At 52.5% G+C, this 15,423-nt stretch overlaps 1 protein-coding gene across 3 annotated transcripts in view; it reads left to right on the top strand.

The window, feature by feature from the left end:
• The first annotated feature begins 1,883 nt into the window (after positions 1–1,883).
• The window catches only part of INPP5A (inositol polyphosphate-5-phosphatase A), a 181,365-nt gene continuing 167,825 nt past the window's right edge, over positions 1,884–15,423 (top strand). For all 3 annotated transcript variants that reach the window (XM_063162928.1, XM_063162929.1, XM_063162930.1), the window contains exon 1: positions 1,884–1,968. In XM_063162928.1, coding sequence (XP_063018998.1) covers positions 1,894–1,968 — 75 coding nt within the window. In that variant the 5' untranslated portion in view covers positions 1,884–1,893. The remainder of the gene's footprint in view (positions 1,969–15,423) is intronic.

The raw sequence follows: 15,423 nt of genomic DNA, 5'->3' as shown, positions 1-15,423 counted from the left end.
CGGGCTGGTGGGACACCGCTCTGCTCGTGTGCAGCTGCGATGCTCTCACTCTGCACAGCTGCCCCTGCCACTTGGCAGAGTCCCTGCACATCGCAGCGGCGATTGCTCGCTGCGTTATTCTCATCCTACTTTCCTGTTCTTGAGCACTGCCAAACTTTTCACCTGGATGCCACAGGGCCGGGATCCCTCTCCAGCTGGTGTAACCTGACACGGCTCCCTCCAGCACACCCTGCCTTTGATGTAATCGCTGCCGGCCGAACGCTGTAAGACTGCGCCAAAAACACAACAGCAGCAAAAGTTCCTTCCCCGATTTATTTTCTTTTCCCCTGTCTGTGGATATATCACGGTACACCAGGGTGGTGTATTGGATCAGCTCACTTTCGACAGCTCTGATAGCTGCATCCATGTAAGATCACTGTATCTACAGTTCAACTTAATGCAGTTGTCTCAGGAGCTGCCCAAAACCCTGCAGCAGACTTTCCAGAGAAGTCCAGCACTGTTCTCTGTTTCTGCATGGCATCTATCTGTGTGCTACAGGTCACTAAAGGTCAGCAAGTATCCCATGGATGAAGCAGAATTCCAGAATTTCAATATCCTTTTCATTTAACTGTATATTTAATTTGCACCTTCTGGCAAGGAAGGCCGGCGCTCCGGATCTGGCAGGGCGTTTGCCATTCCAGCCGCATCCCGGCCCGATAGTTTGCCACAGAGGAGCCTGGAGAGGATTGTCCCCTCAGCGTCACCCGCGCCCTGCCCAGGCTGCCCAGCTCGGGCGCCGGGCTCCGCGCCGTGTGTCCCTGTCCCCGAGCAGCGAGACACGGGCCGCGCCGGGGATGTGTCACGCACAGCGGCCGTGACTGATCTGTCGCTTCTCGGGCTCCTTTGGCAAAGTTACCGGGCAGGTTTGTTCCGCCGCGGGGGCTGCCGTGAGCTGCGGAGGGCTCTGGGGCACCCGCGGGCTCCGCACGGCCCGCAGCCCTCGGCGGGGCGCGCGCTCCCGGGGCGAGCGGCGGGATGCTCCTCCAGCATCACCCACCGGCTCGCCGGCCCCTCGCGACAGAGCCTATCGCGACACGCGCCGGGCCCCTCCGGGACCGGTACCGCATCCCGCGAGCCGCGCTCGGGCGGCGCCACCGCCGGGGCCAACAACGGCTCATCTCATTCCGTCCCCGGAGACAGACCCCGGTTGCCGAAGGGGCCGCCGGGCCGGGGGAGCCGCTCCCCACGGGAGGCAGCGCCCGCCCCGCCGCGCTCCGAGCCCCGGTACCGGGCGGGCGGCCCCGCTGCGCGCAGGTGGGGCGGCACCGGCACCGGCCCCGCCCGGCCCCCGGGGAGCCGCCCCCGCCGAGTCCCCCGGGCCGCGCTCTCCGCCGCGGGCCCCGCCGGGCCGAGGGACGGCGCCGCCGGGCGTGCGCGCGCCCGCCGCGGGTGGCGTTGCCCTTTTAAGAGCGGCGCGAGGCGGCGGTGACGTCGCGCGCGCAGAGCGCTAGCCCGGCGCGCCCGCCCGCCCGCACAGCCGGGAGCGGCGGCGGCACCGCGGAGCGCCCGGACCCGCCCCGGCCACCGGCACCGGCCCCGCCGAGCCCCGCACGGCCCGCACCGCACCGCGCCGCGCCGCACAGCCCCGCCGGCACCGCCGCCCTGCCATGCGCCGCGGCCCGGCGCCAGCCTCCGCCGGCGGGAGCCGTCCCGGCAGCAGCAGCAGCAGCAGCGCGGCGGCGGGCGAGCGCTGAGCCGCGGCCCCGCAGGGCGCGGATGTTCGCGGGCTGCCCGCGCCGGGAGCTCTCGCTGCGCTGACGGGGCGGGCCCGGCGCCCCGCTCGCCGCAGCGCCCCGCGCCCGCCCCCGGGCTCCCCGCAGCGCCGCCGCTCCCGGCCGCGCTTCCGCCCGCGCCATGGCGGGGAAGGCGGCCGCGGCCGGCGCCGGGGTGCTCCTGGTCACCGCCAACGTCGGGTCCCTCTTCGACGACGTAAGTACCGCGGGCACCGGGGCGAGCGGGGTTCGCGGGCCGCCGGTCGCTGCGCCGCCCGCCCCCCGCGCTGCCGCTGCCGCCCCGAGCGCGGGTGCCGGCGGCGCTGGGGGCCCGTCCGGCCGAGCCCCGGCGCCTCCCGGGCTGGGACGGCTCTGCCGGAGCGCGGGGCGGCGGCGCGGCCGCGGAGCGCCGGGGGAGGGGGGCGCCGCTGCCGCGTCCCCGTGCCCGGGGTGGTCCCGTGTGGCACCGCCCGCAGCGCCCGGGGCCCTCCGGGGCGCGGCAGAGACCCCGAAGCGCCTTGCCCGCCTCCGGGCGCCCTTCCCCGGCCGCCGGGCACAGTGGGGCACCAAAATGCAGCGTAATTTCTGCTCGGCGTGGTGACAGGGCAGAGCTCCGGAACGCGTCTCATCCCTGCCGATAAGGCGAGAGCCGCAGCTGGCACGGGCGAGCAGGGCGAGGAACGCTTGGTTCCGCTCGGTTCGGGGCGTGAGTGAAGGCAGATGCTGATGGCCATCGCTGGGCTCCCGCACCCCGGGCGCTGCTGAGAGCCGCTGGAGCCGGTAGCAAAGCCCGTCTGTGCCCGAGCAGTGCGGACACGTCCCACAGAGCGAGGGGAGCACTGCCGGAGCTTTGCTCGTTATAAAGTAATACACCCTGGCAGAGAATTGGGTCCAGGCTCGCGCTGTGTGTTGTTCTTGCTGTGTGTTAGGAGGGGCTTTGCTCTAAGCCTGATGCACAGAGCCCCGAGGTGCCCTAACCCAGGGAGTTTTTTTGTCTGGTCTTCAAGGTCCACTTAGCTTTTTCGTCACTTTAAAGGCTTTTCTGGCGTTCAGACTTTGATTGTAACTGCTGTAGTCAAAGGATGCAGTTCACCTTTTCTTCAATTTAAATGGACTTTTACTGTTATCACCACAGTTAATTTTACACTTAGGCGTGCCGCTTGGTATTAAAATAACGTTGTGAAATGTTCATTTCATAGTGATTGCCGTGGCTGTGGCCTTGGGCGTACGCGGCCTCTGTGTGTGAGTGATGCTGGTGTGTTCAGCAGGTGGTTCCTGCCTTTTTCCTCCCCCGTGGCTGGAGCCGAGGGTGACACCTCTGTGCACTGTCCATGAGCCCTGTCACTCGCCGTGCTCCTCCGGGGCAGGGGCCGTGTCCCCGCAGGCTCCCCGGCTGTCAGACCCAGCCCTTTGCTGCCCGTTCCCGGTGGGTGCTGGGGCTCCGGGTGCGCTCACCGGGCGATGTTCGCTGTACCGGGGGAACACGCTCCAGCTCTAGCCAGCTGCTGCCTTGCCGTCAGCAACTGAGCTTTCTGCAGCAGCGAAACCAGCCTTGTTTGGATCGGTTCCACTGCAGGGTGGGACATGCAAAGACTGCTCTGAACGCCTGTGGTTGTGGTCCTGGTGTGTGGCTGTTGGGGTTGGGACTGCTGGCTGCCTGCCGGGCTTCTGGAGTTACATTAGTGTAGTTTGGGTGCAGGAAAGGTGACATGAGCTGGGTTTGGGGGCTTGGCTCTCGAGTTGTGTGTGGGAGCTGTCAGCGGCTGCTCCTGCTTGCTGGGCCCTTCCCGTGCAGTCGAGGAATATGTTCCTCTGCTGTGACCTGGAATGGTTTCAGTCCTGAACAAGGACTTGCTTTGATGGACTGTGCCAGAGCTGGGCTGGAAAACCACTTCCCATTCCTTTAACTCATGTTTTCTATTTCTGATTTCAGTGGGTGAAATGTATTTTAATTTAACGCTGCACTCTTAGTGAGATGTAGCCTGAGCTCCAGGCTGGGTAACAGCGTGTGCTGTCGCAGGGCAGTGCAGGGGTGCTGGAGATGGGGTGGCCAGGCCGGGCACCCTGCAGTCACCCACTCCTGTGGCCCTGTGCTGGGCTCCCATCTGCGGTGGCCAGAGCCCTCTGGGGAGGCGTTATTCCCTCTGGGGAGGCGTTATTCCCTCTGGGGAGGCGTTATTCCCTCTGGGGAGCGTTATTCCCGTGGAGCTCCAGGGCAGGTGCCCGTGCATGTGTGAGGCTGCCGGGGCAGGCTGGGTCTGGGCAGGGGGCTCTGGGCCTGGGGGGTCTCCTGCTCCCTCCCACCCAGCAAACCCAGATGGCTCTGACAGGGCTGCCCTGTCTCCCTGTGGTTTGCACTTCAGGTGTGTTTTGTGTGAGCACTGTTTGCTTGTGTGTGCAAATGCTCTTGAGATCAGCATTTCATAGCTCAAAATACCTTTGGTAGGCAGGTTGGCCTGGGTGGGACAGTCTTTCCTAGATCAGGAAAAGCTGACCTGCCTGTACTTTTGCAAAGAGGGGAGAATTGCTTTTTTTGCTCTCTGGCTGCCAGAAGCAGGTCAGGATAACATATGAGTTTGCTCCTGCCAGCCATCCCCATCCACTAATTACCTGTTGCAGTGGTGACCTGGGAGCTCATGAATAAACATGGCAAAGTGAAGAGGGACTGAGCTGAGTTCATTTCATTCCTCTAGCAGTTTTGCTGCTTCATTGAAAATATTAATGGAATATTAGGTTTTCAAATATTCTTCCAAGTTACATGAACGTGTGCATTTCATGAATATGAATGTGTATGATTTTTGGTACCTTTGTGTTTAGTTAAGCATTTAATGCTTTTCTTGCTGTAGAATAATTTCCTGGCTTTATCACAGTATACCCAGTAACAAAAGATGGAGTTCACACTACCCCTGAGTCACTTTCTCTTTTCCCCCTCCTCAGGTGCCCCTGCCCATGGCAGGAGATGCAATCAGGTGATCTTTAAAAGTCCCTCCCTACCCAAACCTGTGATCCCATCCTCTCTCTCCCTGATTCCTTGCTTCCTTTGCTTCCTCTGTCTGCACTGACAAAATTTCACATGTACCTTGCAGTGAGCTGAGTGCTGTGGTGGGCACAGAATCCATTTGCCTGGCCCTGCTTTTGCTGTACAGGGGTTTAATTTGTGCCCTGTGGTGTTTTCCATCTGGTGCATCCCCTTCCCTCTGTTCAGGGGCTCCCAAACAGCTCGGTGCTGCCTTTGCTGCGGCAGACCCTGCACGGGGCTGTGGGGAGAGCTGCCCTCAGCCCAGGGGCTGTGGCCGGGCCCTCTGCAGTGGGGCTGCGGCTGCCCCAGCAGTTTGTGTGTGCTGCGTGTTTGCCTGGTGCCGGCACAAACGCTGCAAAAACACCCTGGTGCTCACACCTGAGATCATCTCTTGCTCCTGGTCAGTCTCAGGGGACTTTGACCATCTGCGTTGGTTTTCCATCACAGACTGTCTCCACACAATTAAACAGACATTAAGTCTCTCCATGCAGGCCTTTAGGGAAAGGATTTCCATGATGCCCAGCAGACTTAGCTGTACAGGTTCTGACATTTCTCCCCAGGTCGAAAGATAGTTCATTTGTTCCAGTTGTCTTTGGAATTGCAGTGTATGAGCCTAAATCAGGTCAGAGCTTGCCAAACCCTTCCATCTTCATGCGCTGGATGTATGTAATCCTTAAATTCTCAGGACAGGTTTAGTCAGAATAGATGTGCAATGATGACAAGGTAGGTAAAAATTAACCAGAACATGTTATTTTAATAGCTTAAAAGAGAAGGAGGGAAGAAGCGTGCCAGGGAATTGCTGAATGGTGCTGATACCCAGAACTCTGAATGACTGACAGCATCACTGCCCTACCTGAGCCCCTGTTCCCTTTGTCTCTGTACAACACTGGCCTTCATGTGACAGTGCCACGGTAGGGCAGTGAGCTCTGACATTCCAAGGTGGCCTTCACCTCTCCACATTGGGTGAATGTGTCCCTTTTTATTAAAGTACACAAAGAGGGCAGGGATGGAACTTCCTGCTTCAAGCCTGTTTGTAGTATTATTATAAATAAACTTAGTCTTTAATTCTGAGTATGAACTTGAAGTATTCTTTACTTCTGGACTTGAAGTATTCTTTACTTCTGTTAGAAGCTGAAGTCTATCAATTGAATTTGAAATAGAAATAGTTCCCATAATAATTTTTAAAGCAGCCTGGCCTTGTGATGGGTGGTGATCACAGTGTAGTCTCTCTTTATCATGTCTGATCCTAATTTTCTGATTCTGAAGCAGTGGGTGTAGGTTTGTTTTGGTATTGGACATCTGTGTATTTAGCTGCTGATAACTATAAAAGGTTTTTTGGCTTTCTTTTTAGTTTTTTTTTAGATTTCTTTCCCCAAGGAATAATTATTTGAATTTTGTGGAACGTTTCAAATGTTTCAGGATGGGAAATGTATTTGTTTGGTTTTGATTACTAAATAAGCATTAAGAGCAGCATGTTGCAATTCAAGGCGCCCTCTCTTCAAACCACAGCTGTGAGGTTGAGTGAAAGGTGGAGTTTGACTCATTGTGATTTTTTTAGAAGAAACTTGTTATTCCTGTGTTGACCCCTTAGGGTCGGGCAGTGTTGGTGCTAGCTGGAGTGGAAGGTGAGACTGGCCCAGCAGGTGCGGGTGATGTTTCTGTGGGATGCCCCAGTGTGGAGCATTCCCCAGGTGAGGGCGATGTTTCTGTGGGATGCCCCAGTGTGGAGCATTCCCCAGGTGAGGGTGATGTTTCTGTGGAGCGTTCCCCAGGTGAGGGTGATGTTTCTGTGGGATGCCCCAGTGTGGAGCATTCCCCAGGTGAGGGTGATGTTTCTGTGGGATGCCCCAGTGTGGAGCGTTCCCCAGGTGAGCTGCTCTGGCCCGGTGAGGGCAGGAGCAGCAGAGCTGAGCAGGGGGAGAGGCTGATGGGGAGGGGGCTGGCCTGGCCCTGCCCTGGCCCCCTGCTCCTCGCTGTGCTGCCCAGTCTGGGGGAGCTGTGCCCAGGTGCCTCTGGCAGGGCTGAGCCTGGCACTGAGCACTCTGCTGGCTCACAAGGGCCCCACACTTGGGGGGTTCTTGTCTTGCTCTCTTTGCTGCAAAACTGGGTGCTCACAGCTCAGACTTGCATTTGAGGGCCATGTACTTTTTGAGCAGTAACAAAGAAGGCCAACAGAAAGTATTTTTCAGTGTTCTCTATGATGGGAACTGTAGAAATAAGTAATCTCCAGCTTCCCTTTCTCTGTCTCTACACTCTGCTTTCTAGTTTCTGATTGTTTTGATGTCTGCTTTCTGGGTTTTTTTTGTTGTGGGAGTGGCCTTGTTAATTTCTTAAAAGTTGTTGCTCCTTCTGTTTGTTTGGTTTTCTGTGGCAGCCTCTCAAGTGTTTTTCTTTCAGTTTCTGCCATACTCATGTTTATGTTGTATTTCAGGAGGTTATCTTGTTTCACTCTCTTCGAAACTCCCTGTGCAGGAGGTGGAACTTTGAGGTACAGCCCTGGCTTTGGGTGCCTTTGGATGCTGTGGGAGGGATTTTGGTTGGAAAATCCAGCACTTTTTTCTTTTTAGCAGATAGTTTTACAATTTTCTGAGCAAGAGCGTTTCCATTAAGAGCTGGTACAGTGTCTAACCTTCCTTAAGAAAGATGCTCAGAGGTTTATCTTCTAGACTATCTTTTTTTTTCCCTTTTGATTAAGTGTTATGCCTGACAACACGGGCACATGGAACACCAGGAGGTAATAGTGGCAAAGCACATTATAATTACACCTTTCTTTCAATGTAGTTTTATAGCAGTAGAGTTGGCGTTTTGCAGCTTGTCAGGCTTCCACAAATCATCAGTGTATCAATGTGAGGTTCTAAAAGGACTTAGTTCCTATTTTATTTCATATTTGAAAATGAAATTATGCAATGTGGGTAGGATACCATAGGAAGAAAGCTTTACACAGAGGTCTCTGTTTTTTAGCTTGGACAAGCACTAGGGCATATTTTAAGGGTTTTGTTCCTGTTTCAAAGTTCTCATCATCAATTTTTCTACCACAAAATTTGACTTCAAAGACACAGAATATGAGTCAAGCCCTCAGATTTTCTGATTTACATAAAAAGCTGATCTGGTTTTTACTTACTATTTCTCTCTTTCCCCTTTTCTATTACTTATTTAGTCATACTGTTTATATATTCTACCCCCATGAATGTGTTTCCTCTTTTTACCTCAGATGCTTTCTGTCTCTTTCTGGTACCGTGTGTACTCACCTCCTTCGGAAAGCTCTTCCCTTACTCCTGGTGTATGATTTGAAGTGAGTCACTTGAAGGAGGAGTGTGTTTGATCTGTATTTTTGTGGGAAGGTGAGCGTGGCTGCCCCGAGCACACTCTCCTCTTTTCTCCAGGTTAAATCCCGTTTAAACCCAGGTTAAACCCAGTTTGCTCTCCACTGTGGGCATCCCAGTGGGAAGAGGAAATGCAGTGACTGCCCTGCCTTGGAAGGCAAACTGGGTTTAGGTGTGGCTCTGGAAGGTGTCGCTCCCACCACCCTGGCTGCCGCTTCGCCTTGTCCTCTGCTCCTAAACTCTTACCTTAAAATGGGGGAAAAAAAGGAGAAAGGCAGCCAGGTGTCACTGCAAGGCAGTTGTGTGCTTTTAGTATGTGGAAGCTCCCCAAATACATCTGTGTTAGTGCAGGTTAATACTTTATTTCATATTCTCTAACCATCTTTCACTTTCTTTATGGTGAACAGGAGGTGGTCATGGGAAAACAGGACCTTGTGACTTCAGTGGCTGCTTGAATGGCCTGTCAGAGACCTTTAGCATCCTTTCAGCATCTTTATTACTGAAGTGGCATCTGCCCTTGCTGAAATTTCCATGTAAAAATGTTATTTTTCCTAATGTGGAGTAGGTCGCATTAAGCACAATAATCATTCTGGGGAAGAGTGAGTGTTAAAAGTAAAATGTTACTTTGGCTTCTTTTCTTCCAATGGTGTGTAATAGCTACTCAACACTCTTAGCACCACTATCAGTATTAGTACATAATTTTAAAATGTAAATATTTTATTTAATCACTTTAATTTCTAGCGCTTTTCCTGTTATTGGCAAAACTTGAAGTTAAAGCACATTTTGAAGCAAACAAAAGTGTTCATTGTTCTTATATGATATTTGAAGTCAGATATAATTGATGGCTTTCATTAATGTCTTCAAGTTGTTGAGCACTCATCTTCATGAGTCAGTCAGCTGTAACAGATGATGTCCTTGAAAGCAGAACATTCAAGGTAAGGAGAGCAGTTACCCTGTGGTGTTGTCCCAGGTTTTGTTCCCTGGTGGCAGCTGAGGGTGTGTTGCAGCAGCTCTTGGGTGTGAGTGTCCCTGACACCTGGGTGTTTATGACCTGCAGCAGCCGAGCCCTCTGGGCTGTGCTTCACGGCCGTGGCTCAGGGTGTGGTTACAGGTGCCCGGGTGCACCATGGAGAGCTTTCCTTTCGTTTGTGCTTGTCACTGCAAGGATTTTCCCTTCAGGTTTTGGTTTGTCTGCACTAAAACAGCTTCTGATCTTTTCTTGTGCTGTTTCCCAAGCTGGTGAAAAGCTCTCCTGCCTATATTCCTTGCTTGCTGTCCCTGCCTCTTTTGTCTCTTCTTCTTTTCCCTGGTTTCACCTTGGTTTCCTTTCTAATGTAGTTCACATCCAGAAGCTGTAGTCGGGAGAGGCTTTAATGTCACACGGAATTGCAGCAGAGCCAGAAAGAAGGCAATGGGTGATTTGGGGTTCCTGTCCTGGGCAGAGGCCAGCCAGGGGCTCTGCTCAGCCAGAGCTTTTGGATAACGTGTGGCTAAAGGAGCAGAAATGCTGATCTCTCACACACAAGCTTTTTCCTGAGACAAACACGTGCTTTTGCCTCTGCCTGCTTCCTGCATCCATGCTGGAGGCTGCAGTCAGCTGGCCAGCTCTGGGCCATGTGTGCCCTGGGCTTGCCTGCTCCTTGCAGGTCACTGACAGCTCCAGAACCACTGAGCATGAGGCATTGGCTCTTATCCTGCTTGTGCTCAGTCTTTGAAAGCCAGAAGGAAAACGTGTTCATTTGGGCTGATTTGCATCTCTAAGACATGCCCAGGGACAGTCTGAAATGGTGCTGGAATGAGGTGGTTTGGACGTTTTCCCTTGCAACACAAAATGTCTCCTTAAATCAGGCTGAAATTTGGAACCCATGGTGTTGGACTGCAGCAGCCAAGGCTGCAGATCACAGCATGGGAGACCAGCAGCCACCACAGTTCAGACAGGGACTGTGTGCCTTTGATGTGCAGCAACTGCCCTGGACTGTCCAACCCTCAAAACAGCCCGGAGAAAGAAATAGCTGCCTTCAGGGCAAAAGGGGTGTTCCAGGAGGAGTGTGGTTAGTGGTGGGAATGCTGGGCTAGGCTCTGGAAATCTGGGCTCCGTTTGCATTCAGGCACGAGCATCCTGTGTGACCCAGAGCAGGTGGCAGCAGGTCCCCGTGCCTGGGGCAGGCTGCAGACACGGTGTCTTGGCTCTCCTGCCCAGGAGGGGAGCATTTTGGAAGGATGATCTGGAGGTTCTGATGTTGAGCTAGAGCAGTGGAGGGCTGTGATGGCAGTGAGCATGGCTCTGCAGCTGGAGCAGATGTGCAAACGGAGGGCTGTCAGGGCAGCTGGAGTGTGTGGGCCATGGAAGAGAGCCACAGCAATGGCTTGTTCCTTCAGCTTTAGCTCAGGAAAGGCAGAGGAACACCTCTTGTGGACTGCAGCGCAGCCTGTGCGGGCATGCACCACCCTGGGTTGCTGGAGAAGCTCCTGGCCAAACAAAGGCGCAGATAATCTGAGCTGTGTGAGCCTTCTTTGGCTTGCACAAGCTCAAAGCAAAACCAGCTCTCTAGTTACGGGAGTGAGTAGAAGCAGGGAGAGCTGCTCCGGTGAGGCTGGCAGACACTGTTTACAGGATGTGGAGCGCGTCACCTTCTCTAGAAGGTTCCCCCTCGGTGCGAGGCCTCGCTGCGGCGCAGAGCGCGGATCACGGGCTCTGGGTGCCATGGGAACACGCGGGAGCAAACCTGCTTGTTGCACTTCGCCTGAGGTGGAGCTGCCTCTACATGTTCGCTCCTCACTTCCCATTTCCCACTGCATTCTTGAAAAGACATTTTTTTTTAGTTGTCTTGGAATGCTTGAGTGTGTTGGCAAGGCTCTGCATGTTAATGGCTGGGCTCTTTGGAGCACCTCTGTGCGGGGCTGGTGGCACTGTGGGCACTGCAGTGGGTGAACAGTAGAGCCACACAGGCATTGGGAGCATGACCTAATTCTGAATTCTTTCATTAAAGCTTTTAAAGTGATGTGCTGGGAGCTTGTTTTGAAGCTTTTTGTTTTCCTGGTGTGGCAAACTCTAAATTTAGAGGCTTTACTAATCCTTTTGGAAAAGCAAAACTAGTTTTCCTGTAGGAACAGCTCAAAACTGTGTGCTGAACTCTGTGTGTCAAGTGAGTATGAAAGGGTACAAAAATCACTTGAAAATCTGTACTCATCAAGTACCATCAGCAAGCATTGGCTCTGTTTTAATTACTTCAGAATTTTTATTTAAGGACAGAATTTGTGCTTTTCTCAGACTCTCTGGGCAGAGAAGACCTTTCTGTGCACGCTTGGGCTGACAGCTGTCATTGGGTCTAGCACTGCAGCAGATTTGCACAAAGAAAGTTCCCTTTGACAAAAGCATTGGCTCTTTGTGTCCCTGACCTGACCATTCAAAATGTTTTTAAAAACCGTCTGTTCAAAGTGAAAGTTTTGATCTACAATTCCTATTGTGCTTTTTATTGGAGGAAGAAATTGAAAAACTGTTTGGGTATTTATTATATTTATTTTTAACTTCAAATGCTGCCAGGCACATGAAGAAGTCAAGAACTGGGTGGGACTGTATGATAGGACCAACCCACACACTTCAGAGAACTGGATGTGACCCAAAAGTCTTCTGCTGAAACAAGTTTATTTTCATGAACTGGCAATGTTGTTTTTCTGGGCTGGGAGGACAGGCTTGATCCTGGCTCCACTGCTCACCAGACTCTGAGGCCGGTTCTCATTTGTCTTGTGGACAGCCTTTTAGCAAAAAGGAAAAAAAACCCTTTTCAGCTGTCCTTACTAAATATTAAAGTATTTATTTATGACCATTGTGCACCTTTTACTTATCTCAGAAAAAAAGATCTGTAGTTCCTTTCCCACTTTTTTGTAAATTACATGAATGTTGTGTGTATCTGCTTGTCCTTGTAGGCTGTTAGTATCATTGTAGTGTCACTGAGGTATGTGAACAGAAAGTTGTCTCCCGGGATGGAGGAAGACACAACTGTATCAGCCAGGTGAAGGGAAACATCCTTGATAAGTAGATGAATTTCAGTGCAAGACTTGCTTGTGGCTCTTAAAAGTAATGATCTTGTGTGAACATTCAGTGTTGTATAATGAAAGCGCACATTAAACAGATAAGGGTAGAAACTGCTGCATTCAGAACAGTGCAGGAAGGGTCCATAGGGAAATGGCAGAGAGCTGTGGCACCTCCATCGCTGGAGGTACTTGGGAGCCGTCTGGACAGGGCCCTGAGCCCTGGCTCTTGGGACACTGCTGGAGCAGGGAGTGGACCTCCAAAACTCCAGCACAGTCTATGACTCTGTTGCCAGACATTTTACATTTTTTCCTTGGTTTAATCTTTGTTGCTGATGCCTTTGCCCATTGCCTTCCAGCACTTGCTAGGGGTGACGGCATACTTCTTTGTCCAACATCTTGTGGCAAATCCTCATTCCCTTTTTATCTGCATTCCTGTTATGGATGTAGACCATTTCCAGATGCTTTGCGGAGTGACTGGTCCAGGAACTGGAACGTGTGCATGCTTTCCTAAAAAAAACCATGCATGTCTGTCAGCTTATAAAGCCTCTAAATATTGGGAAAGCTTCCTCAGGCTCTCTTGTTGTGTGGGAACTGGAGTCTCCAAGTCAGGCTTGCAGCTCTGACGGGTTTTGTTTGTTTGCTTTTCAGTTGACATTTCAGTAGCAAATAAATACGCTGTTCCCAGTTACTTCAGAAGTGGGAAAGAGCCGGAAGAAGGTTCCAAGTGCCTGGGACCATAAGGGCAGTGGATCCACAGGGTTTACTGGCAGCTAATGTGGTACTTACCCCAAAATGAAGCTGCAGCAGAGGAACGTGCTGGGAAGTGATTCCAAAGCAGAGAAACTGCTCTGGTTGTATGTTTCTTTTTTTACCTACTCCTGTGCTTGCAGCATTGCTGGTTTTTACCTGAAGTATGATTGATCTAAACAACTGTGCTGAGGGCTGGGAAAAGACGTAATAGGACAGAAAGTAAAAAGAAAGCATTCCTCTGGATTTACGTTACTGTTCAATCCCCATGTCACGTTCAGCACAGAGACCTGCCGTTTACTTTGGAGTGACTCACCCGGCGCAGCCCGAGCTTCTGCCAGCCCCGTGAAGCTGTCCGCGGCCCGGGGGCTCGGCAGGACCGGGCTCGCCCGCCGGCTGCGGGGCAGTGCCGCCTCCCCGGCCGCAGGGCAGGGCCGGAGCCTGCCCCGAGCCGAATGTTCCAGGCCTGATCCCACAGGTGTATTTACTGCCTCCCGCTGGCTGTCCCCTCCTGCCCGGAGCCGAATGTTCCAGGCCTGATCCCACAGGTGTACTTACCGCCTCCCGCTGGCTGTCCCCTCCTGCCCGGAGCCGAGTGCTCCAGGCCTGATCCCACTGAGGTACTTACTGCCTCCCGCTGGCTCGGCGCTCCTGCCCGGGGCCGGGCTCTCCCTGCCGGGGTGGCTCTCCCCGCAGGGCCCTCCCCGGGGCTGTGCTCTCCCCGCGGGGCCCTCCCCGGGGCCGGGGCGCTCCGCTGGGCGCCGGGCGGCGCAGCCGGGGCTCGCGGGTGGTTCGTGGGCAGCGAGCGGGGACAGTCCCGGCCGAGCAGGGACAGCGCACGGAGATGGGGCAGGCTCACGGAGCAGGCGGGGCTGGTGGCGGCTCTTGAGGCCGTGGTTATGGGTTATCGGCAGTGTTGTCTCGCCAACAGAAAGCAGCTTTGCAGCCGTGTGAGCTCTTTATTGGAGGAGTCTCTGTCTCACCTGCTGCTCGAGGTGGTGGGCATGGGTTTATCCTGAAAGCCCGTGCAGGGTCGTGTCCTGGAAGTGGAGCGCCCCATCTGTGCCATGCACCACAAACACGCTGCTCGGTTTTGAATGGTTTGTGACTTAGGTTAACCTCTGCAGCGGGATCCAGAAACGGGAACAAGGACTGGAGCAGGAGAGGATGGACAGGACTCTTATCCAGAATCGCAGCCATCTCCCTGGGATGTCACACAAATACTGAAATATTAATGTATGTCCTGCATAAGAGACAGTTGTTTTAAAAAACGGCAAACAAATAAAACCCAGCCAAGAAAAAACCCCAGCGAATCCCCAAACTCCCAAACCCTCAGACAGTTAAAAGTGAATGTTATGTAGCCTCATACTCGGCAGGAAGGTTGTTACTGTTTTTTGTTCCAAATCCAAGAATAAGCCCATGGTGAATCTCAGTTTCAGTGAAAAGCTGGCTTTGCTGAGGATTCTGGAAATGCTTGGGTCATGTTACCGTGTCCCTTAGAGCTCCTCAGAGCTCTTTTTGAGGATTGGAAGGTATGTTAGATAGCACTTTAACTTTGCATGAAATGTGCACATGCTGTCACCTCTGTGTATCACACTGTCTTAGAGGGACATATTTGCAGCTGCTCAGCTTTTCCAGAAGGTTCAGTAGTATTTTAATTAATTGAAAAATATGAGGTGTTTTCCTGAGATCTTGGCAGAACTGAAATTCTTACTTTGACTTCATAGCACTTCTTCCAAAACCTCTTAATTAAATCCATGAACTTAAAAGCTTTAAGAAAATGGAAGTTCTGATTAAATGGCCATATGAAAAAAGTTGGGAAACTTACATAGTTGTTTGTTAAAGTAGACATTTCCAGTGTTTCTGAAATGTGACATTGACAAAGACCGCTTATTAGACTATTTCATGTGTTCTGTTCCGTTTTTCATGCTTTTTCTTGCTTAAAATGGGTATTTTTCCTTCAAGTACATGTTTTACGGTAAAGAATAGGAGGTATATGGTGTCTGTGCTTGTAGAGGAAAGGTGCCCACAGCCTTCCAGGGCTGTTTGCTTGATGTTTCAGGGCAGTGTATCCCTTTCTGTTGTGTGCCCAACCTGAGGTACATCACTGTAAGTATAATCCTATGTTCTATAAAATAGATGTGGAATTGTGCAAGTGTTTCTTCTGTAGAGTATAAGCAAATCATAATGTGAAAGTACAGTAGGTGGATTTGCCAAAACCCCATCTGGAATTGGGGGATTTACTTAATTTGACTTTTCTGCGTGTCTCTAAGCAATAGCAGTGACTTGCCATGGGAGACAAATGGGTGCTTTTTCCAAATAATTCAAGTAGCCATGAATTCAAGTGGCATTCTTCAGTGCATTTTGGAAATAGATGTTAGATCTTTGAGAAGAGAGAGCACAAGCTGCATTCTTCCCAAAGCACTCAGTTCAGTGTCTCAGGGCAGATGCAGGTTTGAGTGTTGTGTTTGCAGCTCTGTGTGTCAGGGCAGATGCTGGTTTGAGTGTTGTGTGTGCAGTTCTGTGCTGCACTGCTCTCCAGGCTTTA

Source organism: Melospiza melodia, chromosome 9 (genome assembly GCF_035770615.1).
Source record: "Melospiza melodia melodia isolate bMelMel2 chromosome 9, bMelMel2.pri, whole genome shotgun sequence".
Taxonomy (NCBI): domain Eukaryota; kingdom Metazoa; phylum Chordata; class Aves; order Passeriformes; family Passerellidae; genus Melospiza; species Melospiza melodia.
This window is presented reverse-complemented; position numbering and strand designations above follow the sequence as displayed.